General features: G+C 35.7%; 2 protein-coding genes across 2 annotated transcripts; both read right to left on the bottom strand.

Annotated features, from left to right (window-relative positions):
• Window positions 1-14,206: 14,206 nt before the first annotated feature.
• LOC135151310 (uncharacterized) lies at window positions 14,207-17,843 on the bottom strand. The gene is made up of 7 exons (XM_064089350.1): window positions 17,341-17,843; window positions 16,311-16,669; window positions 16,047-16,179; window positions 15,639-15,950; window positions 15,398-15,520; window positions 14,736-15,239; window positions 14,207-14,644 (listed from the first exon to the last, which is right to left on the bottom strand). The coding sequence occupies exons 1-7, from the start codon at window positions 17,707-17,709 to the stop codon at window positions 14,450-14,452; spliced, it is 1,995 nt and encodes a 664-aa protein (XP_063945420.1). The 5' UTR covers window positions 17,710-17,843; the 3' UTR covers window positions 14,207-14,449.
• Window positions 17,844-19,783: 1,940 nt separating this feature from the next.
• On the bottom strand, window positions 19,784-22,718 carry LOC108203305 (uncharacterized). The gene is made up of 3 exons (XM_064085387.1): window positions 20,254-22,718; window positions 19,873-20,167; window positions 19,784-19,810 (listed from the first exon to the last, which is right to left on the bottom strand). Exons 1-3 carry the CDS (start codon window positions 22,716-22,718, stop codon window positions 19,784-19,786), a joined length of 2,787 nt encoding a protein of 928 aa, XP_063941457.1.
• Window positions 22,719-24,109: the final 1,391 nt, after the last annotated feature.

Genomic DNA, 24,109 nt, shown 5'->3' with positions numbered 1-24,109 from the left:
TTAATATAAACTTTAATTCATTCCGTGCTCTTCAGAAGATTGCGATAAAGATGAATAGGGCGGTGGTAACACTGACTTTGACAAACAGAAACTCGAAAAGAATGAAGTCATTGTCCATATTGCAACATATAATAAAAGAACCGAAACGCAAGATATCTATCAAAAAATTTGATATCAAGATATAATAAAAATATGATAATATAATTTTAAAAAACATTATCTTTCCAATAAATAATAAAATTTAAAATTTTATTTAAACCCGTGCTTGGCACGGGTCATCAACTAGTAATATGTAATTGTCAACTCGGGCCTCTGATCCTAAATTTTTAGATAGCTTGTCTATGATATCACAGCTCAACTCGATTTTGAGGTACTTAACATTTAACAAGCTATACCACCAGTCCAAATCCGGTGGGAGAAGATTGGTATATCGTTCCACGAAGCATTTAAATATTCTTATAGAGCCGCCGCAGTTTCAGCTGCACCAGGTTTGAAGCTTCTCCATTTCCTTCTTATATTTAAGATCAAATTATAACTCCCACTTCCAAAAACTAAATATTTCTGAATGTCACAAAGCTAATAAAAATATATAACATGGTCACATTTGGGGGTGTATACATGATCCGATATTATTCCAATGTGATAGTTAGAGTTAATTCGTGGTTTTTTTGATAATCTAACACACTCATGCATACATCTTAGCTAGACAAGATTTGAAGTAATTTACAGGCACTACAACAGATTCAGCATCACACAACGGTTTTTGCCCGTTGTCTGAGACCACGGAAAACCGTTGTCTACCGAGACGCCGTCTGATGTGCGTATCAGACAACGGTGCGCACCGTTGTGTGATAGTGCTGAACACGATGGTTTACGTTGAAAAAACTGTTGTGCAACACCCAGAACCAACAACGTTTTCTATTAAACGTGGTGTTGTTAATAATCCTTCTTAACAATAGTTGCTTTCAGAAATAATGTTGTTAGAGAGGCATTCCACAACAGTTTTAGTTTCTCCATACTGGTTGAAAGGAGGATCATACAACGATTCTTAACGAGGGCATGCTTGTTGTTTATGCTTTACTACAACGGTTTCTGGTATAAAGGTTCTTGTTTAAGAACTGTTCTTACAATACTTTGTCTTTTCAACTGTTGTGCTAAATCCTTCATACATCAATTTTTCCAACAAAATAGCTTGACGAATATGTCTTCAGACAATGTTTTATTTAGAAAGGTCCAATTGTGTAAGGACCCTTTTCACAATATGAGCATTTTTAAAGTGTTGTGTGAAATCTCTTGTACAACGGCTTATGGTTAAAACAAGCTCGTCCAAATATATGTTTACACAAGGCTTTTGGTTTTTTGTAATGTTGTTTGTACATTTCTTAGACAACGGTTTCCATCTCCAAATGCCTTTGTCTTTGCGCATCTTAGACAATGGCTTTTGCTCTCATTACTCTTGTTAATCATTCGATTAGACAATGGTTTTAAAGATGGGGATGATTGTTTAAGTTCTATGAGACAATATTCTTTTACCACTGTGAGCATTGTATTATGTTATCTATAACAATTGTCATTTATATTTCCCATTAGCTAAAAATATAAAAGACAATGGTTTTTATCAAAGTGGCCGTTGGATCATGTGACTTGTACAATGGCCATATACATGTCCCCATTAGCTAAAAATGAAACAGACAATACTTTTTGCATTACATAAAAAAACTAAGCTATAGAATGAAATCAATGCCCAAAAATTAGTAAATAAAATATTCATTACCAACATCAAAAGCCACCACATACCAACAATCTTCACAATTTACCAACTATGTTTCCAACCAAACATAAAAGCCAAAACAATTCAAAAACCAACTAATATCCACCAACTAATATTCACATATCATCCAACAATACTAACCAAGGCAAACGCACCTAACAATCCAAAAACCCACCAACAGATTCTACCAATCTTGACGCGACAATGTATTGTATTTTCGGATGCACATATCCAAAAAAGACATACATGGATATAACTTAAGTCTAAATTTAGGCAAAATAAACCATGTAATAAGTCCCAATATATATAAATGTGCATCCGAAAATAATCAATCCTCTATGCAGCCTAACTAGCATGCTGCCTCATGAAGTACTTTGCCCAGGCACTCCTGATCTCATTGAGATCATCGCTATCAAAGACAAGATTGCTCCTCCGCGCCCACTGAAATAAGGAAAATTGTTAGAGAAAATCATAGTTTTTAGCACAAAACACAAGAACATAGAAACAGAATGTTTATACCTTGGACGCAAACTTGAGTTCCTTGTCTATACATATTTCTCTCATATAAAGCATCACAAAAAGACCACAATCAGTGGTCCCAGTCTGGGCAGGAACACCCTGAAATTAAAACGGTCACATGTCTACCCTACACTTATGGAGATCAATTAATTTACTAAGATTTGGATTATAAAAATAATTATACCGCTAAATTCTCCCAATTTATTTTCTTCTTCAGAAACCTCTTCACATCCTCCTTGTAAATTTTTATGCCACTACAACAAAATTTAATAAATGAGCATAAAGACATTTCTTCAATTAATTAAGAATTAACAGATCTTCGTACTCACTTGTTAACAACTTCAATCCATTCTTCATTTGCAATTCTCCGCCTTAACGGGTCCAAGTGATAAACCATTTGTGCATCGGGATTTACAACAGTAAGTGCCCAGTGGTTCCTAGACAATAAAAACCAAGCAATATATAGACTTAAACATGTCCAAAAATAAAACTTTATGCTAATAATATACATGGTAAAAAGGAGACAAAAAAGTGTACTTACGTGTGGTGATATGGCAAAAGAAAGACTTGGGATGGCTTAGCACTTTTGAATCTGAGAGCAAGGGCGCGTGACCTCGCTGCTGGAGTACCACAACCAAGAGCCCCAATCTTGGCTGGATCAACAAAAGATATCATGTCTGTCATTTTGTGCTTTCTTAAATTTTCCTGAAGTATACTGCATAAAAGAAGTAGAAAATCATAACCAAAAAATCAAAATTCCATTCAAGAACTAAAAGAAAAGACAACAAAAAATTAGAATAGGAGCACTCACTTGATAAACATGCAAATGACAGTTCCTGATATTTCACCTCCAAAGCACACAGCACTTATGTCGGATTTAAACAAACACTTTTTATCCGATGATCCAAAAGCTTCTTCGGATAACTTGAACGCCTGTGAACGACCATCCTTCAAAGCATCGCTTGCCCAAAGCCACAATTTTTTCAAAGTAGGAGGGAAGTCAGGGCCCATATTAACCACTGGCTCTGGTTCCGAGACCAAGTCATTCACCTTCTTCATTTTTCTTGGGCCATTCTTCTTGCCTCCCTATAAGGATATTTATAATTTTTTCAACTAATTAATGTAGAATATATAAAGCTATTAGTACATTATATTCAGATATTTTTCTCAAATAGCACACTATATTTAGCTATTTTTCTCAAACATGTAGCTATTTTTCTCAAATATTACACTATACTTAGCTATTTTTCTCAAACATGTAGATTTGAACAAGATAAATGACAAAGAAAAGATGGAGCTGTTAAGTACCTTCACTGCTCGAGACTTCACTCGATCACTGTTTGCCTTCACTTCCCGTAACATGTTTCTCGGCCATGCAATGAAAGTTCCAACAGCTTGATCTACTGTGATGATTTCATCGTCAATTGGGAATGGGATCTTAGCAGCTCCCTGGATAACACGAGTAATTGATACTCGTACGTTATCTCCTCCAAGTGGCTTCCCATGAAGAACAGCAGTGACAAAGTCAACTGTTGCATGAGCAACAATGTTGGTTGGGGTTCCAATTGCTAACTCCCATAGAATACCTTCATTTTCCTCAGCCACTTCCACATCCTTGTCCTCAACTACAAGATACTCAACTCCTTTCTCTTCACCACTGCTCTTTAATTCAGCAACATCTTTTTCTTTATCCTTGTTCTTCTCTTCATCATCAACTTCCTGAAAATTATTCTCAGCATCTTCCCCTCTAGGAGATTCATTGAGATCCAATTTCTTTTTAACAGCTGTCAATTCCAGCACATTTTCAAGTCCTCCTTTTGAACAACTTCCTTGTTGTGATCCAATATTTGGACTCCCATCAATCTTTATACTTAAAGCTTCTTTCAGCTTTGCCATCTCTGCAGCCCAAAATTCATCTCTTTCTTTGATGATCCTGTTAGTCTCATCAGCCATAAACTTTTGAATACCTTCTTGGATCTTTTCTTCAATTGATCGGTTTTTTCTCTTCTGTCTTGGCAGATTAAAATAGTTGGATTGCTTAACATAACTCCCCTGACCACGCACCCGTCCTCGGTGCTCAGAGTTACCAAGAACCTTGGTCAAGACATCATTAGTGCCTTCCTCTGTCACTTCCCCCTCTTCAACTTTCTTCTTCATCTTCTCCTACAATTAAACAAAAAGTAATAAGTCATCATTTATACGCCATATTTGAACAGAAAAAGTAAAACTCTAAGATAACCAAAACTTAACATAATTATCGCAGATGGAACATAAAAATAGACAGCATCCAAATTTTATTTGGTAAACAAGCACTTACAATTTCTTCAGCTATGGTTACAAGTTTTTCTGTCTTGTACTTCCCATCTTTATCACACCGCGCACGGAGCCATGTACTTGCTCGGTCTATCTCGATTTCAGGATCACCACCAGACTACATGTTCATTTAAAAAATTAAAATCAGAACATAATTAAACAATGTAATTGAAATTAAAATCACTTATATTAATGATCACTAACCATTTCCTGTTCGAGATTTGCATAACCCTTGCGAGACATGTAGTGGCCATATTTATTCATGCTCCTTATGTTTTTATGTTTATTGTGTAATTCCTTCATAAAAACATAAAAAAATATTAGTAACACAGATATCTCCCAATTGGTATGCAACAATTTTTAAATGAAATAAATTAAAAACTCACAAGGAAATCAGGAGATAAACGGTCAGCTACAAAGATATCCCAGTGTGCCTTCTCAATGAAGTTATAGTCTGCTGGAGGAGATTCAAGCAACTCCGGTTGATCACGATATGGAAGAATATAAGTCGTTGTTAAACGGCTCTTGAATTCTCTCCACTTCTGGCATGCGGATTTCAACACAATCCGTCTTGCTGTTAAAGGTATATCGAATGCCATCTACATACATAATCATATTCAATAAATTAGTAGGTATTCAAGAATCAATAAAAATTAGAAACATCATGTAGTTTAAGTCATGCAACTAAATTTACCTGCACACAGTCCCATATTTTATTTTATTTTTCTTTCGGAACTCGTTTCCAAGTTTCATACCAGATTGGGGCCTTAGTTCTCGCAAGAACCCCAATATAGGACTGCATCTCTGTGGCAACTTTACCATATGGCTCACCCTTTGCATTGAAAGAAACCGCTAACTTGACTCCCAACATCTTACGCCTAAGAATCCGGACCATCGTAACAGGTCCTCGTTTCAAATGCTTAACTCCTTGTTCGTTATCTATAGGCCCTTCTTCCCTTTGTTTCCGCTTCTTACTCAGTTGCTGTTGTAGATTTGTTGAAATGGCCTTCTTCTTTTCAGATTTAGGTGAAGAACTCTGAGAGGGAGGCTGCACAGTGCTTCCTTTTAATGCCTTTTTAGCTAGCCCACTTGTCTCCCCTGCAGCATGGTTTTTTGTTGATGCCTTAAGCTTCTTAGACGTCCCACTTGTCTCCCCTGCTGAATGGTTTCTTTTTAATGCCTTCATAAGGTTGACTTTAGTTGTATTCGAAGAGGATATTGTCTTCCTTGTAGGAGCCATAATGACTTTAGTTGTATTCAAAGAGGAGCTTGTCTTCCTTGTAGGAGCCATAATGCTCTGCACACCACAAAAAATCATAAACCCCACAATACTACATAACCCACAAAAAAGATACCCATAAAGACTGCCCATGACCCACTGTAATCAAGCATAATCAGGTATTAACACAAAAAAATTGATTTGTAAACCCTAAAAACAAAAAATCATGAACACAAAAAAGGCATAATCCTTAAACCCACAATACTCGATTCAAAAAAGGTGATGTTCGACCTATTTTTAAGAAGGTTTCTATATTTTTTGAACTTGAGTATTGGAAGTTTTTGCCGGTTAGACATGTTCTCGATGTTATGCACATTGAGAAAAATATTTGCGAAGCTTTACTTGGTACTATGCTTAATATACCCAAGAAGACAAAAGACAAGGAATCTGTCCGGCTAGACATGGCTGAAATGGGAATAAGAACGGAGCTAAGGCCAAAAACTCCCGGGAAAAAGGAGAAGTTACCATTGGCATCTTGGAATTTAACTCATTCGGAAAAAAAAGTAGTTTGCTCATCATTTCTAGGCATGAAGTTGCCTGATGGCTTCTGTTCAAATATTAGAAGTTTAGTTTCAATGGAAACTCTTCGACTTACTGGAATGAAATCTCACGACTGCCATATGATCTTGCATCACTTGCTCCCAATTGCGATACGGTCGTCACTGCAAAAACAGGTCAGAAACACTGTCATTAGATTCTGTCTTTTTTTTAAGGCAATTTGCAGTAAAGTTATTGAGGTTGATAAGTTGGAGAAAATGCAATCCCAGCTGGTGGAAACTTTGTGCCAACTTGAAAAATACTTCCCCCCTTCCTTGTTTGATATTATGTTTCATCTCTCGGTCCATCTTGTACGAGAAGTAGAGCTTTGTGGACCAATTTTTCTTAGATGGATGTATCCTTTTGAGAGATATATGAAGACATTTAAAGGATATATAAGGAATCGGGCTCGTGCAGAAGGTTGCATTGCTGAGGCCTATGTTGCAGAAGAAGCTGTTGAGTGTTTGGTGAACCATGAGGAAGCGACAGTTGGGTTGCCAAAAAATGGTAGGCATAGGAAGGATGCCTTTTGTAGGCCATTATCTGGTGCATCAGTTATAACTCCGAGCGACAATGATTTGCATTTAGCCCATTTATGTGTTTTACAAAATACGGCTGCGGTTGGGCCATATTTTAAGTAAGTCATTTCTTAATTTTCTTCTTAATCCTGATATTATACATCATTATGTTATCATTTACATAGTCTCTTTTAATTGTATGCAGTGAACACATGTCATTTTTGATGACTAAATATCCGGCAAATGAAAATAATGAAATGTGGCTAAAGAATAAGCAAAATGAGACATTCCCAGAATGGTTTGGAGCAAAGGTATTATGTGCACTTTATAACATTTTTGTGCATTTTTAAAACTGTCACATAAGTCATTTTATAACTTTTATGCTATCTTTGGCAGATTGCTTCAGATTTGCTTGACGAAAAGGAGATATCACAAGAAATAAGATGGCTCGCAGATGGGCCCAATAAGGATGTCCCTACATACAATGGTTACAAAATGGATGGGATTACCTTTAGCACCAAAGCTCGTGATGATACACGTAATGTTCAATGCAGTGGCGTATGTGTTCAAGCCGATACCATGGTTGTGCAGGGCAAGGATCAAATTGTTGAGCATGCCTCACCTACATTTTATGGAGTGATAATAGGTATATGGGAGTTAGACTACAACAACTTTAGGATCCCTATTTTTCGTTGTAATTGGATTGATATGAATAGAGGGACTAAGGTAGATGACTTGGGTTATACTTTGGTTAATTTGAATAAGTTGGGGTTTTTTAATGATCCATTTGTGCTAGCGAAACACGTTAAGCAAGTATGTTACATAGATGATCCTCTTGATAAACTATGGTCCGTGGTGTTGAAATTACCCGAGAAAAACTATTATGAGGACAATGATGAAGAAAATGAGGGATCCGTGGAAGTAGAACTTGAGAATGAGTGCTTTGTGCCAAATTTCCCGGATGTTGATTTAGACGAGGAGGACACGACTAGCTACATGCGAGATGTAGATGAACTAATTCAACTTTCATGATGTAATTTAAATTGATTTTTAGTTTGGTGATGAACTAAACAAACTTTTAGGATGTAAGTTAGTTTCCTTGTTTTTTTCTCTGTTGGTTGGCTCTGTTTTTAGTCAGATTTGTTGGGGTGCCTCTGTTTTCAGGATGGTTTGCTCTGTTTTTCTGCTTTTTTTTTCTAATGGTGGCAAATCAGACAAGCGTTTTTGTCAAAAGAGGCTTGTCTGATAACCATTCACATAACGCTAAACAAAACAAAGCTTGTCTTTAAAGTCCAATAACAACACTTTTACTAAACAAACTGTTGTCTGTTTCTTAAAAGTCATTTAGTCAGACAACATTTTATTTGTTAAAGGCTTGTCTGTAAGGCCATGTTACGATGCTAACAAAAACACTTGTATGTTAGCTTTCCAGTCACACAACACTATATAAAACCCTTGTTTGAAATCCTTGTAAACAACACAACAAATAAAACCGTTGTCTGATTAATACAACGGTTTCTGGAACTATTGTCTGAGGTTTCTTCACACGTCAGCTCTTAAAACAGTTGTCTAACATGCATCATTACACAATACCACAGTTAAGAAAACGTTGTCTAATTGAATTTACTAGACAACATTTTTTTAACCGTTGTAGGTCGTAGGTGTTAGACAATAGTTTTTCGAGGACGAAAAGAAAGTGTTGTGTCTTAATTCCAAACAACGTTTTTTTCACCGTGCGTTGTCTGATCAGTGTTGTCTAATGGTGTTTTTCTTGTAGTGAGGATAGTAGAAGATACTAGTGGACTAAGGGTTCTTGGGTAATTCAGACAGAAATAAATTGAATTTTTTGGTCATCGGACAGTAGTATCATCTTCTAAATACATATCTGCCGCCAGTGGATTCCATCAACAGCCAACAGGGCCGCACAATCCTATTGAACTCTGTCTGAAGTTTATCCTTATCAAGTAATGGATTCTCTCACTTTTATACATGAATTATTGGTTCAATAATATGTATTCAGCTGAGACAGCAACGTAGTATTAGTATTGTATATATTCCTGGGTACTTAGAATTTGAAATGGTCAGACTACAATTTTGTTTTATTATATTTGTCGACATTGGAGAGACATCCTCCGTATCTTAACTTGAAAACTGCTAGGTGCACAAAATTGTGTCCAGAAACTTTGTACATAAATGAGTTGATGATTAATGCGATGGGTTTTAATTGATATTGTTCATGTAAATAAAGTGGATCCATTCTAATTAAAACCCACCAAACATGTCATTATATATAAAATTTTATACACGATTATGTGCGCCAAGCGTTTTCCTTTTACTTTTACTGAGGTTCTGCTCGGGCCTCAACTCATGCAGATGAATAGGAGTGTTCGTGGTGGGGCGGTGCGGTTTTTTTCTAAAATCGTGAACCAACCCGCGCTTGCGGTTTGAGAAAATTCGTAAACGGCAACCGCACCGCGTAATATAAAAACCGCGTAAACCGCCCCACAAAATTGCGGCGCGGTTCGTGCGGTTTGTGTGGTTTATACATTTAAAAGTTATACTTTTGAATGACAAATATGAATATAATTTTAAATCATATGTATATAAAAATAATTTTTGTAATATATACATATATATGTTTTACAAATTTAGAATTACAATACTCATAAAAATAAATTTAAACTTAAATGTAAGTATGATAATGATGAAGATGAAAAGATTTCAACACTAACAAATTATTTTATAGAAAAGAGATAATTACAATATTTAATTTGTCGTCGTAGAACTAACCTTAATTTATATTGTAAAATTATTATAATTAAGCTGAGTAACTTGAACAAACACACACATATAGGAGATAACTTCATAATAAATATTATATATATAATATAAATATTTGTAATTATATGTGTTATAATTTTTATATATTAGAAGATAACGGTTCGAACCGCGCTTGTATAATGTCAAACCACAACTCGTACCATACCGCGCGGTTTGTTAAAATTTAAATCCGCAATCACATCACAAAAATGAAAAACCGCATTTTACGGTGTGGTGCGGACGATTTATACGGTGTGCGCAGTTTGATGAACAGCCTATAGATGAATAGCAAAAGTAAAGATAATATATTATCTCAAATAAATGTTACACTAGACATGAGAGAGTGTAATTTTGATCTATCCATGTTGCAATCTCGTACGTAATTTTAGTAGTATTTTCGGATAATATATGATCAATATGGATTCTTTGAAAAAAATTTCTTTATTTATTTTACTTATTTGTTGGTAATTTGAAAAAGCTATTACATTCAACACCTTGATCATATTACAAAAACAGTTTTAAAATATGAAAATTTTGAATTTTTTCTTTATTTATTTTACTAATTTATTATATATAAATTTTTTAGATATAGATGTTAGAGAGGTGTATTTTATATTCATTATTTAAAAAAAGTTAAAAACTTATTTCAGAAAAAGATAAAATTAAATATTTTTTTATCCACAAATAAAGATTAAGCCAAACAATCAATAATGTCATGCGTACTGACCCCGGTGGCAAAGAGGCTCATAGTTACAGTAAAAAGTGTGAAGTGAAGCAGATATAAGCGGTTAAAGCACATAGTAATAGTACTAGCCCCCTGTCATAAGACAGCGGTCCCCTAGGTAGGTAAGTCACTAAGTAGTATCTTGAAGAGAGAATAATGATTGAATGACTGTCTAATTCCATGTGTTTGTCTAACAGTTTCGGTATGTTTCACATGTTTCAGTTGATATTCTGTGCAGGAATTGAAGTGTTAGAGTTGATTTTTTTTGGATTAATTGGTAATTATTTGTGTTTATGAACATCTAAAGAAGACATTAATGTTTGTCTTTCAGATTCTTAAACTTGAAGAGTAGTGGATCTATTTGAATACATCAAAAGATTTGTGAATATGTAAGTTATCTACTTATAGTAGTGTCCAATAGTTGAGCTTGTCAGCCATAAATCTTGATAAATCTAGCAGCACTTGTTTGTGCTTATAATCATAACTAGTTTTCTCATATGTATATGAATGATTGTTACAGGGCTGATGACCGGATCCTAGAGCTATCGCCGGAAACTGCAGGGAGGTACCTTGAAACAAGTGCACCACAGCTGGTTGATTGGGGAGAGATTCAACACCTTGATGACTCTGTGTTTGAGCCTCAGCAGGATGATCTGTTCCTCAACCATCTTCACTTCCTCACTTTCGTTTCAGCTCCAACACCGACTCCAGTAGCTGATCTGTTGATATCAGCTGCAGCTCCAACACAGCAGGAAGAACAGGTACTGTCCTAGCAATAAACTGCCTCACTGATATAGACCAAACTATCTACAACAATTACATTTCCTAGAGCTTTTTACCATGCAGTGTCTGATGAATATGACAAGGAATGAAGATATGGTGCTGCCTGCAGATGATAATAAGCAGCTTTCAACTCAAACTAAAGGTCGTCGTCTTAAGCCTTGTGTTTCTTCTATATTTTCCATAGAGCTCCAACTCTTTAATTAAACATACCCTCCACCGCCATACTGTATATTGTACAGGCATCTCCCGCCCCGGCTTTGTTGCATCATCTAGCACAACCAGTGACCTAAAAAGGAAGGGAAAGAAAGTAGTCCATGGCGAGCGTCAGAATAACAAGGTAAACGACATACCAGAACAATGAATTAATTAGTCCCTTCAAGTGCACATATACCATGGCTTATCCTATGCCCCATGACTTCTTCAACATATTAATCTGCAGCTTGCTTAATCTATTTCTATATTTAAATATTTGTTTAGCTTTTATTTACCATATCCGGCATGCCTCCTGCCTCCTGCCTCCTGCTATAGGGAGGTCTATGTCTATGTCCCATAAATTGCAGTAAAGGACTAAGGATCAAGCATATATAGCTAGTTGAATAAATTCAATACCTGCCAAATTAAATTAGGTGATATTAGGAAGAGTCTGTATTAATCTGTTTGTTCGTTACCTCGAATATTTTTTAAATTTTGCGTTAAGTAATTGAAATGGACGTCTTACTCGTGTTTTCCCTGAATTTCTACTTATAAAAGAGGCGAATATAGTAGTAAGATTTTTTAAGTGTTGCATTAAACAATTGAAATTGACGTATTACTCGTGTTTTTTCCGAGCTTCTGTTTATAAAGGAGGTCGAATATAGCCGCAAGGGAAAAGGAGAGAGTAACTCATCATCGGCAAAGAAATTGCGCCGCACCCCCAATTTCTCAGAGAAGGTATGTCCATACACACGATTTTTAGTTTGTTAATTTGTTCCCAAATATCGTATATGTATTATATAAATTTGTAGCATTAACACTGTTGTTGGGTGCAATCTCACGCAGAAACGTAGAGTTAGAATAAATGAACAGCTCAAGAATTTACAAGAACTCGTAAAGCTCAACGGTAAGGTATGTTGTATGTATGTTGTACCTATATATAAGTATAACACAAATAATCTATTGATCACTCTATGTAAATATTTCCAATAAATGTTAATTTTTTTAAATTATAGGTTCAGCAGCTTTCAATATTAGATGCGGCGATTACTGAAATAAAATTACTTCAACAAGAAGTGCAGGTATATATAATATTACTATCTCAACTATACCTATGATTATTTAATATTGGTGATGAAATATGAATTTTAATCCAGCGAGATGATGACTATGGTGACCCTGCAGGATGCTGAGGCCAGTGGACAATGCAACATCAATATTAATATTGTAAGGGACTTGTAGTGTGTTTACTCTTGAGAACAACAAGCTTGTTCTAATAGACCATACCTATATGAATATTTTCTCTAACTAATAACTTTATTCATGGAACAACTTTATTTATTCTTAATAATGTGTTTTTTTCCTTCACAGAACGCAGCTCCTGCCCCGTCTGGCAATTCAGATTTCCCAAACAACTAGCTAGGTAAGGTGGAAAATACAATTATTACAAGGTTTTGAAATGTGTTTTTACAAATACCTAATAATTAATCATAACTCAATGAAATCCCTGTATATATATGCACAAAAAGCAAATATTAAGATGATTTGCCACTCTGATACTAATAATAAACATGAATATAACAGGTTGCTCTCGCATGCATGCACCTAGCTAACTCAGAATTGAGATATATGGTCCAAGAAGAATGAAATGAACCAAAATGTCAAGCAGTGGCTGTCACAAAAAGTGCAACACATATCTATGTATGTTGTTATGTTGTGTTTGTCCTTTTGATGTTTATGGTCTTTGCTTTTTCTCAGTGATGTGTAATATTATATTATTATTTTTAATGTCATAATATTGTAAAACGTGAATTATATATATTAGTTTAATTATTTAAGTGAATTTGGTTACTACATATATGCTATATGTACACACATGTATGTAAAAGAATTTTTATAATATTATAAAATGAGTGATCAATTATAATTTTTTTAAAAGATATAAATAACATGAAACACAAAATAATTTATATAATACAAAAATTGAAAGAGAGTAGAAAATATTAAATAACAAGATCAATTTTGAAAATTATGTTATTGGATTTTCTTATGAAGATATTGTATATCAACTTTAGGAAACTATCAACACTACGGGAAAACAGGACATAACCGACCGACAGAATCGGTCGGTTATGAAGAATATCGGTCGGTTATAAGCCTAAAACCGACCGATATGGCTGGTCGGTTAAACCCTGGTCGGTTACGTGAATTGGTCGGGTTTAACCCTTAAAACCGACCAAGCAAGTGGTCGGTTATGTGCCTTTTTGTTCCCAGAAAAGTGGCCCCACTTGATGCCACCTGTCACCACGTGGCAACATGTGTCACGCCACGTCAGAAGCGACTAGTAAAACCGACCGACATAAGTGGTCGGTTATGTGTTTTTTATCTGAGTTGACTTTGACACAAAACCGACCGTAGTCAACCTTCTGCCACGGTCGGTTATGTGCGGTCGGTTATGAGTCGGTCGGGTTTGTGGCAGTAGCCCATCCTGATTCACATAACCGACCGTCTCATAACCGACCGACTTATTATGAAGACGGTCGGTTTTCTGGGTTTTATGTAATGAGCACGGTCGGTTATAGTTGAATGCGGTCGGTTTTCTGGCATCAATATGGTAAAAAACGGTCGGTTTTGGTACCATTCGGTCGGTTTTGCTGGGTGCATTTTTAAAAAGATTGCAGCAGAATCTGCAGTTTCCAATCCATTTCAACCACAATCCAAACCAGAACCATACCAAAACCATACCAGCCACAATCCAAACAACAAAATTAAACGAAACCATTCTAAATAAACAAAATTAAACGAAATACCAACAACAAAATTAAACGAAACCATTCTAAATAAACCAAATCCAAACATTATAATTACAAATTCAAACATTCTAATTACAAATCCAAACATTCAAACAATTCAAAACACAAACATTCACCACAATCCAAATCCAACCATTGTCTTAATATATACCATCCGTTAAGATTAAATTATAAATTACACTAATCGGTCAAAGAAACATCGGATGATTCACCATCGCCTTCGCCACCATCTTCACCACCGCCTTCACCACCGCCTTCACCACCGCCTTCCCCACCACCTTCACCGCCGGCTTCGCCTTCACCCTCATCATCCGTGTTTCCATCCGTGTCCTCGTCCACATCCGTGTAATCTTTCTCTCCCTCTTGCGCAGTTGCCTACAAAAACATGTCAAACAATTAGAAATCCATTCATTTTTACATATCAACCAAAAACAAAAAACAAAGCATTAAGTCATAAGTGTATTACCATTTTAGCACGAGCATCCATTTTTTGGAGGACATCCTCGAGCAATGTCCCTACAATATGCACAACCTCGCCGCCAAGAAGGTTATTCCATTCCGCCCTCCGAGCCGGGTCAGCGGCTGGATCGGATGCCTCGAGGGCTGTGCGTGCAAAGGTTGTTATCTCCTCATCCGATAGGCGACGAGCAAATTGCAGAGGATTGGCACGGGTTTCATTGAGCACATTGCGGACAATCGGGAGGAAGATGGAATCGGGAACCACCGGATTTTGTGTTGGAGCGGATGAGGATGAGCCGGCGCCGCCACGGGTGGAATCCCTATAGCGCGTGGCTAGTGTTGGGATCAAATCACTAGCTCGAGCTTTGGGGAACCCCAGAACATAGTTCTTTTTTGGCCTCTCGCCTTGGGGAACCTCCATTGCTTCCATCCACCAATCCCAAGGCTCATCCCGCTCCCCCGTTTGAGTAACCTCCACCGGCATACGATCAAGAATGGAGGCATATCGTTCCTACACATTTATCACAATTGATTAGCATTCATGGTTATGATATAAACAATTAATTAAAGTGCTAAAATTAGAAGATATAAGCATTAATTAAACATATAAACATATTGACGTATTCATGGTTATCACAATTAATTAAAATGCTAAAATTAGAAGATTACCGCAATGCGCATAGCGGCGGGGGTAGTATATATCCGGCTCTCGGGAGTGGAGGTGATCCTAGTGTGGCATTCATCCCACACCTCAAGCTTTGTCGGACTTTTAGACAATTTCTTTTTCATGTTCTTTAATTATACCACAAAATAACTTATATTAGCATTTGCATTATCATATTATATATTATATAATTATAAGGTACTAACAAAATGTGTGTGGGTGTTTGCATATTAAAAATAGTACTACCTCGCGCACACGGTTGAAGGAGCGAGCACCCGCGCTATGCAACCTTTCCACGCGTTGCCGATTAGCAGCTCCAACTTCCGACCTATGCAAGTGGCCTTCATCCGTGTCCCAATACTTGAGAAGATCTTTCCAAAAAATGATATTCCAATATTCCGGTTTCAAAGCCAACTTCGAAACCCCTTCCTCCCTTGACTTCCTCTCGATCCTCCTCTTCAATTCATTCATGGTCCTTTTGATTGTGACCTTTATGTGATCTTCAATGATAGCTTTGGCTTGTGAACGGCTTTGACCTTTCAATTGCCTATAATATTTCTACATAATATCAACAAGTACAAGGATTAAAATTGAATAATCAAACCAATTACCAACAAAATCAATAACATATTATGTAAACAAAAATGTACTTACGAGAAACTCCTCAACCCTTAGACCGAGCCACTTTGGGTAAGCCGCGTCTATGTCACTAAACGTGTACTTACCCAAAGGCCATCTTGCCCGAATAATCGCAAGCAAAGTCTTTTTTGCCTCATTATCTTCAATACTATATAAGAACATTATAAATATTAACTCGTGAACAAATTAATATTAATAACTAACGCACACTACATATATTTAACACTAAAAACCATTACAAATCACTACAAAACACAACATATAAAACAATATACTTACTGTCCATCGGAGATATTGATCCGTCGAGGTCTTGTTGGTATCTTAGCTCCAAAAATGCCGCATGAATGTGACCGTGGCATCCTCACAACTCTTCTCGCCGGTTCCTCCTCCGCCTCCGCCTCCGCCTCCCTCGTGTTATGCTCCGATTCGGTTTCCGAATCCGTTGGCTCGTCACGCAACCCCGTCTTTCCCTTTCCTTTTCCCTTGCCTTTTCCCTTCGCCTTCTTTTTGTTTGTACTACTACCGACACTCTTTCCCTTGCCTTTGTCGGTGTCCTTGTCCGTTGCTTTCCGTTTTCTTGCCATGATATATATCGTCATTGAAATCATGACGACTATCATCACCCAACCAAAGAGCCCCTACAATACAATTCATTAAAATTAAGTTACAAAATATACAAATTATACAAAAACAAATTACACAAATTATACAAACACACACATTATACAAATTACACAAACTATACAAGCACATACAAACACACATTATACAAATTAGAGGCCAAAAATTATACAAACTATACAAATTATACTAAGACAAATTACAAAAATTATACAAACACACACATTATACAAATTACACAAACTATACAAGCACATACAAATACAAACACACATTATACAAATTGGAGGCCAAAAATTATACAAACTATACAAATTATACAAAAAGAAATTACAAAAATTATACAAACACACACATTATACAAATTACACAAACTATACAAACACATACAAATACCCCTTTGGTTCATCCGAAACGAAACTTGAAAAATTAAGAAAAAATTCACCCCACATATAACCGACCAACAAATTACACATAACCGACGAACAAATTGCATGCAAAATTTCTCATACACGTATATGCTAATTAACACATACAAACATACTCACATACACAAATACATACACATTAACAGAAATTAACACAAACTTATACATATACACACATATATATACAGATTCACACATACAACCAACATATACAAACTAAAAATTGAAAATTTTAAAAAGCGAAATAGAATCGAGCATACCCCTTTGGGTTCATCCGAAGCAAAACTGAAACGAGAAGGGGCTTTCTTCTTCCTAGCATAACGAGCCCTCCTTTGAGAACCAAGCACAAATGGGCAGCACAAATCGAGAACCAAAATCAACAATTGAAGAAGAGCAGCAGCAGTTGAAGTAGAGAGAGCCATTTGCAGAGAGATTGAGAGAGATTGAGATTGATTGAGAGAGAGGAAGTTGAGAGCGAGAGAGATTGAGAGAGATTGAGCGAGAGAGATTGAGAGGGTTGAGAGCGAGAGAGATTGAGAGAGATTGAGAGTTGAGAGGAGATGAGAGGTTAAAGAAATATAAGGCAATAATATAAGTAACGGCTGTCTTTTTTTATTTATACAGGGCATAAAACCGACCGACTGTGCGGTCGGTTATGTCATTGAATATACCTAAACGCCGTCGTTTAACTAAGGCGCGTCTTTTAATTTTTCGCGAAAAATTGGGCGCAAAAAAATAAGCGGTCGGTTTTAGCAAAAATCGGTCGGTTTTAAGAAACCCTAAATTTAGGGTTTTATTATTAAACCCTAAATTTAGGGTTTTATTTAATTAAATAAAAACCATAACTTTTAATATTTTAATATTAAAAATATTAGGATGCTATTATATATTAATAGCTAGTATTATTTAATAATATTTTAATTTTAAATCAAAAGTAATATTACTATATATTAGCAACTAATATATTTATTATATTCATAAACTCTATAATTATTCATATTTAAAGTAATATAATATTTTAATTTTCATATTTATCATATGTACTTCGATTAAGAAATATATATGCGTATTTCAAAAATGCAATCAATGTTCGATATTGCAGTGGATTAATCGGGGATTACTCGGTTAAATCGGCGATTTTTAATTACAACACTGCTTATGACATATATCAGTTAGGAACACGACATAGATCGGAATAATCTTAATTTCTAGGCACGTGAAGTAAATAGGAAACAAAAGTTAAAATAATATATATTAAAAATGAGCCAATAATATATAAACACGTTGTATTGAATAGTATTGAGTCAGCGTACGATCTGCTTTGAATACTGTCAAAGAGGATGGGAGGAACAATGTTTACTTGTCACCGTGAGGAAAGGAGGAAACAAGAGTTATGTTCCACACCTTTCTCTCCGAACACTTCACTTGTAACCATACGTGTATCAGTCATGCAGAGATGATGAAGACTGAAGTGACTATATATATATTTATATTCAGAATATATTTTATATAAATATTACATGTAAAATAATATATATATATATATATATTTATATAATATATATATTTGTTTATATTATAATTATATATATATAAATAATAAATAATATATAGACATTGACTGACTTTTACTTAAAACCGACCGAAGTCAAAGGGGAAAACGGTCGGTTTTACATGAGTACGGTCGGTTATAGGTAAAGACGGTCGGTTTTCTGGAGAAGCTCGGTCGGTTTTACTTGAGTACGGTCGGTTTTCTGGGACATTATATTTATTATAATATATATATTATGACAAATTAAATATGAAAACTTTGACTGAGTTTTACGCAAAACCGACCGAGGTCAAATCCTGCCACGGTCGGTTATAAGTGGTCGGTTATGAGCCGGTCGGGTTTGTGGCAGTAGGTCACCCTGATTCACATAACCGACCGTCTCATAACCGACCGAATTCTGTTGAAGACGGTCGGTTTTCTGGGTTTTATGTGATGAGAACGGTCGGTTATAGTCGAATGTGGTCGGTTTTCTGGCATCAATATGGTAAAAAGTGGTCGGTTTTGTGACCATTCGGTCGGTTTTGCTGGTGAAATTTTAAAAAAATTGCAGCAAAATCTGCAGTTTCCAATCAAACAATCAAACCAACAACAAAATCAAACCAAACAATCAAAACCAAGCATCCTCAACAACCAAACATCACAAAATACCAACAACAAATTTACACCATTGTATATCATTACACCATTATAAATCATTACACAAAATTAAACATCATTGAAAGTCATCAAAACCGTCATCATCTTCATCATCTTCCTCTTCTTCATTATTATCATCTTCCTCTTCTTCATTGTGTTCAACATCATCATCATCTTCTTGATTTTCATCATCTCGCAATTCGTCTTCTTCATCATCATCATCATCTTGATTTTCATGCCGAATAAATGGTATTTGTCCATATTGTGCAAAATCAACAAATAATGAAAATGAGCTAGCGGCATTAGATCTATCTTCTTGAAAAGCATCCTCTATATCGTTTTGCACAATAATTGACTCATCAATCGGACGACTTTTAGATTTGACCACCGTATATATTTTGCTTCGTGGATCCAATACGCTAGGAGCGTAATATACTTGAGAGGCTTGACTAGCTAAAATAAAAACTTCGTTAGATCTCAATCTTGAAGTTATATCAACCGTCACCACTCGATTCTTATCGATCCTCACACCATTTCCGAGACTATCAAACCAAATACATTTGAACAAATATACGTGATTGCATCCTTGATAAATAAGTCTCACAATTTCTATTAGTTGACCATAATAATCAAGATTATTTTCGTGCAAAGTTCCCTTAACAACAACACCGGAACCGGATGCGGATGATGTTGAAAATTTATATCCATTAACTTGACAAGTTTCAAAAGTCATGACCTTTAATGCCGGTCCTTCTAGTAAGTCCATGAAACGAGGTCCGTCTATCTCGTCTTTCTCAACCTTTTTCTTAAACCAAGCTTTGAATCGAGTTTTCACAATATGATCTAATTGTTGTGGCGTTGTCTCAGGACGTTGTCTCATAACTCGATCTTGGTACCTCCTACAATAATGCATAAATGTCAGTAACATGAATTTATCATAAAATGTATCGACATCTTCACAAAAATTTATTATAAAATACCATACCTTAGATAAGGTTGAACTTCAGGAGAGTTTAGAAGAACATATTCATCAGCTAATAATTGCTCATCATCATTCAAATATCGACTTCGTTCTTTTCCAAGAGAATCACATGGATATTTAAAAACTTCTAATTTGTCGGTCTTTTGTACATCAAACAAAACTTCATTACGACTTAATTTATTGTGAATCGAGTCGGATGCAAAGTAAAACGCACAAATATTGACAATCTCCTCCTCCATATATCGTTCGGCAATGGAACCCTCAACTCTTGCTTTATTGCCGACCTTTTGTTTTAGTTTCCCCAATAAACGCTCAATTGGATACATCCAATGCCAGTAAGCAGGTCCAGCAAGTCTAATTTCTTCCGCCAAATGCACAACCAAGTGTTCCATCGAATCAAACCAACTTTGAGGAAAAATTGTTTCTAACAAACACAATGCTTTCACAACTGATTTTTCCATTATTTCCAAATCGGTTTTTGTAACCGTGGATGAGCACAAATCTTGAAAAAAATTTGCAATTGCCGTGATGGCATCCGCAATAGGCGCCGGTAAAAGCTCACGAATTGCAAGAGGCAATAATTTTTGAAGAAATATATGACAATCATGCGATTTGAATCCATAAAATGTACACTCCTCAACATTACAACAACGAGATATATTTGAGGAATAACCGTCTGGAAGTTTCAGTGAACTAATCCATTCACACAAAAGTTTACGTTGTTTTCTTGTAATGGAAAAAGGTGCTTTGGGTGACTTGCCATTTTCATCAATCCACAAATGAGGTAACACACCAAAGTGCTTGCAATCCGCTCTTGCTTTTTTGTGATCCTTTGACTTCTTCGCATTCACAATAGTAAAAAATAGGTTCTCAAAAACATTTTTTTCCGTATGCATGATATCAATTGAATATCGTAAACTATGTGAAGACCAATAAGGGAGTTCATAAAAAATTGGAACATGAGTCCAATGATGCTCTTCCCCATATCCAATACTCCTCGCCTTTGTATTAGTCTTTCCGGGTGGTGGAAAAACTAAACCGTCAAGCAACTCCTTTACACCCTCCCCGGACAAACGACCACGAAACACTCTTCTTTCCGCATTATCAAACAAATTACTTTTCCGACGTAGTGGATCATTCGGTTCAAGGAATATTCGGTTCGTGCCATAGAAACTACATTTACCACAATGTTTTAATTGAAACCCTTGCACACTTCCAAGACACACTTGACATCCTAATTTTCCTTTACCCGACCATCCACTTATCATACTCATAGCGGGATAATCACTAATTGTCCACATAAGAGCCGCTCTCATTGTAAAATTTTGTTTCAAAGATTGATCATATGTTTCAATTCCTGTATTCCACAATATCTTCAATTCATCAATGAGAGGCCTTAGACAAACGTTAATATCTTTGCCAATGCTATTCGGACCCGGCACTATATCGGTCATAAACATATAGGGTTTTTTCATGCACATTGATGGCGGAAGATTGTAGACAACTACTACTATGGGCCACACACTATATGTTTTTTTCCCGGTAGGGCCAAATGGGTTGAAACCGTCGGTTGCAAGGCCAAGCCTTATATTACGAATTTCTTGAGCAAATGATGGATATCGACGATCAAAATTTTTCCACTCTTCTCCGTCCGCGGGATGACTAATTTCTCCATCTTTGACATCTCGATTCTTGTACCATCTCATATGGTCGGATGTATGTTTTGACATATACAAGCGTTGTAGTCGAGGAATCAAAGGAAAATGTCTCAATATTTTTTTTGGTATTTTTTTACCATCTTTCCTCAAAACATCCCGATAACGATCTTGACCACATATATCACACACAACTTTATCCTTGTCATCTCCATAAAATAACATACAATCATTCTCACATAAATCAATCTTTTGATATTCAACCCTCAAACCCTTCATTATCTTCTTCATTTCATAATAAGTTTGGGGCAACGTGTGTTTTTTTGGTAATACATCCGCAAAAAGTGTAAGCAAACTATCAAAAGCCTTATTACTACAATGTGAGATATTCTTGAATTCTAACAATTTTGTGGTAAAGCTTAATCTTGTATACTTCGTATTACCGGGATAAATAGGTGCTCCATTTTCAACAATCACCTCATACAATTTTCTTGCACTATCATTTGGAACTTCTTCTACATTCCTAGTTCCCGTATCCACGTTGTTATAAAATTCGGAATTTTCACCGGCAAAATCATGTAGCATCGCATTCAAATCTACCGGTTGTTCTACCCTCGTAGGTTCCCGAACACAATAACGATTATGCGATGTTCGACTACGTTTTCTTCCTCTTTCTTCACCATGTGATGTCCAAACGGTATAACCCTCAAGCATCCCCTTAGCAAATAAATGGAATCTAACATCATCGATGCTTAACCAATTCAAATTCCTACAACGTTTACAAGGACACTTCATTGTACCATCTTCTCCCATTCCATTTTCACTTGCAAATTTTAAAAAAGTTTCTACACCATTCCTATATTCCGGAGTTAACGAAATTTTATCACTTTGCACTTGATTACTAATCCAACTTCGATCCAAGTTTGTCATCTACACACACATTTAACACACATTTAACACACACATTTAACACACACATACATTTAACACACACATACATTTAACACACACATACATTCAATACACACATACATTCAATACACAAATGTAATAACACATACATTTAACAAATAATTTGACATGAATTTCATACATTCAATACAAGCATTCAATACACACACACACATTTAATATAACAAACACATTTAACACACCCACCACACACACATTTAATGCAAAGAAATGAAAATCACTTACTTGAAATGTTTGCAAGCAATAATTCCTCCCCACTTTAGCTCCTTTCTTCTCCTTTGATTTTTATTTCAAGTGAATGGGAGCTCACTACTAGCTAAAAAGTGATATAAAAGCTGCAGGTTAAAACCGACCGACTAATCGGTCGGTTTTAGTACCAAACAAAAAAAACGACGTCGTTTTATGGGGCTGACGCACATATATTTTTATTTAAATTAATTTTTAATTATTTTTTCGCGGAACACAAAACCGACCACAAGGAACGGTCGGTTATAACAGTGCCATGTCATACATATAACCGACCGTTGCCGACGGTCGGTTTTATTTGTTGCCACGTCACCCAGGTCGACGCCGTTTTGTGATTTCGACGGGTTAAAACCGACCACGCGACCGTCGGTCGGTTTTATATGCGGCGGTCGGTTTTGTGCGGTCGGTTTTGACCTGTTTTCTTGTAGTGCAAGATAATATATGTATATAATTTTACAATAAATAGTGTAACTTAAATACATGTAAGGTTAATAATTAATAAGTTAGTTACAAGAAGCACGAGTTAACTAGTTGACGTTCCATGTTTAGTTCTGAAGTTATATTTATTATTTATTTGAAAACAAAAAAATTATGAATTTCTTGAATTAAAGTTGTCATTTAAAATAATACTTTTAAACTATAGTTATTTTTTTGAAAATACTTTTAAACTATAGTTGGAAAAAAAAAAGAATTATATGAATTTAAAATTTATGAAGTGAGTTAGATTGCATTTATGCATTTCTAAGTAGTATTTCATAAGAGTCGAGTATTCCCACTTATGGCGGCGTATTTGTTCCCTAACATTTTTTCGAGTGATTTCTGCTAAAATGTTGCACATTGTTATAGAAAACCTAGCTTTACCAGAAGTGCAAAGTTCCCCGGAAATGAAGGGCAAGAGAATGCAATAAAAAAATAATGCTCTCATGGAGTCATGTCAGGAGTTTCTTGTTTTGATGTGTTAGGGTTTTTGTCAAAATATGAAGGCA

The sequence above is a fragment of the Daucus carota genome, chromosome 1 (assembly GCF_001625215.2).
Source record: "Daucus carota subsp. sativus chromosome 1, DH1 v3.0, whole genome shotgun sequence".
Lineage (NCBI taxonomy): Eukaryota > Viridiplantae > Streptophyta > Magnoliopsida > Apiales > Apiaceae > Daucus > Daucus carota.
This window is presented reverse-complemented; position numbering and strand designations above follow the sequence as displayed.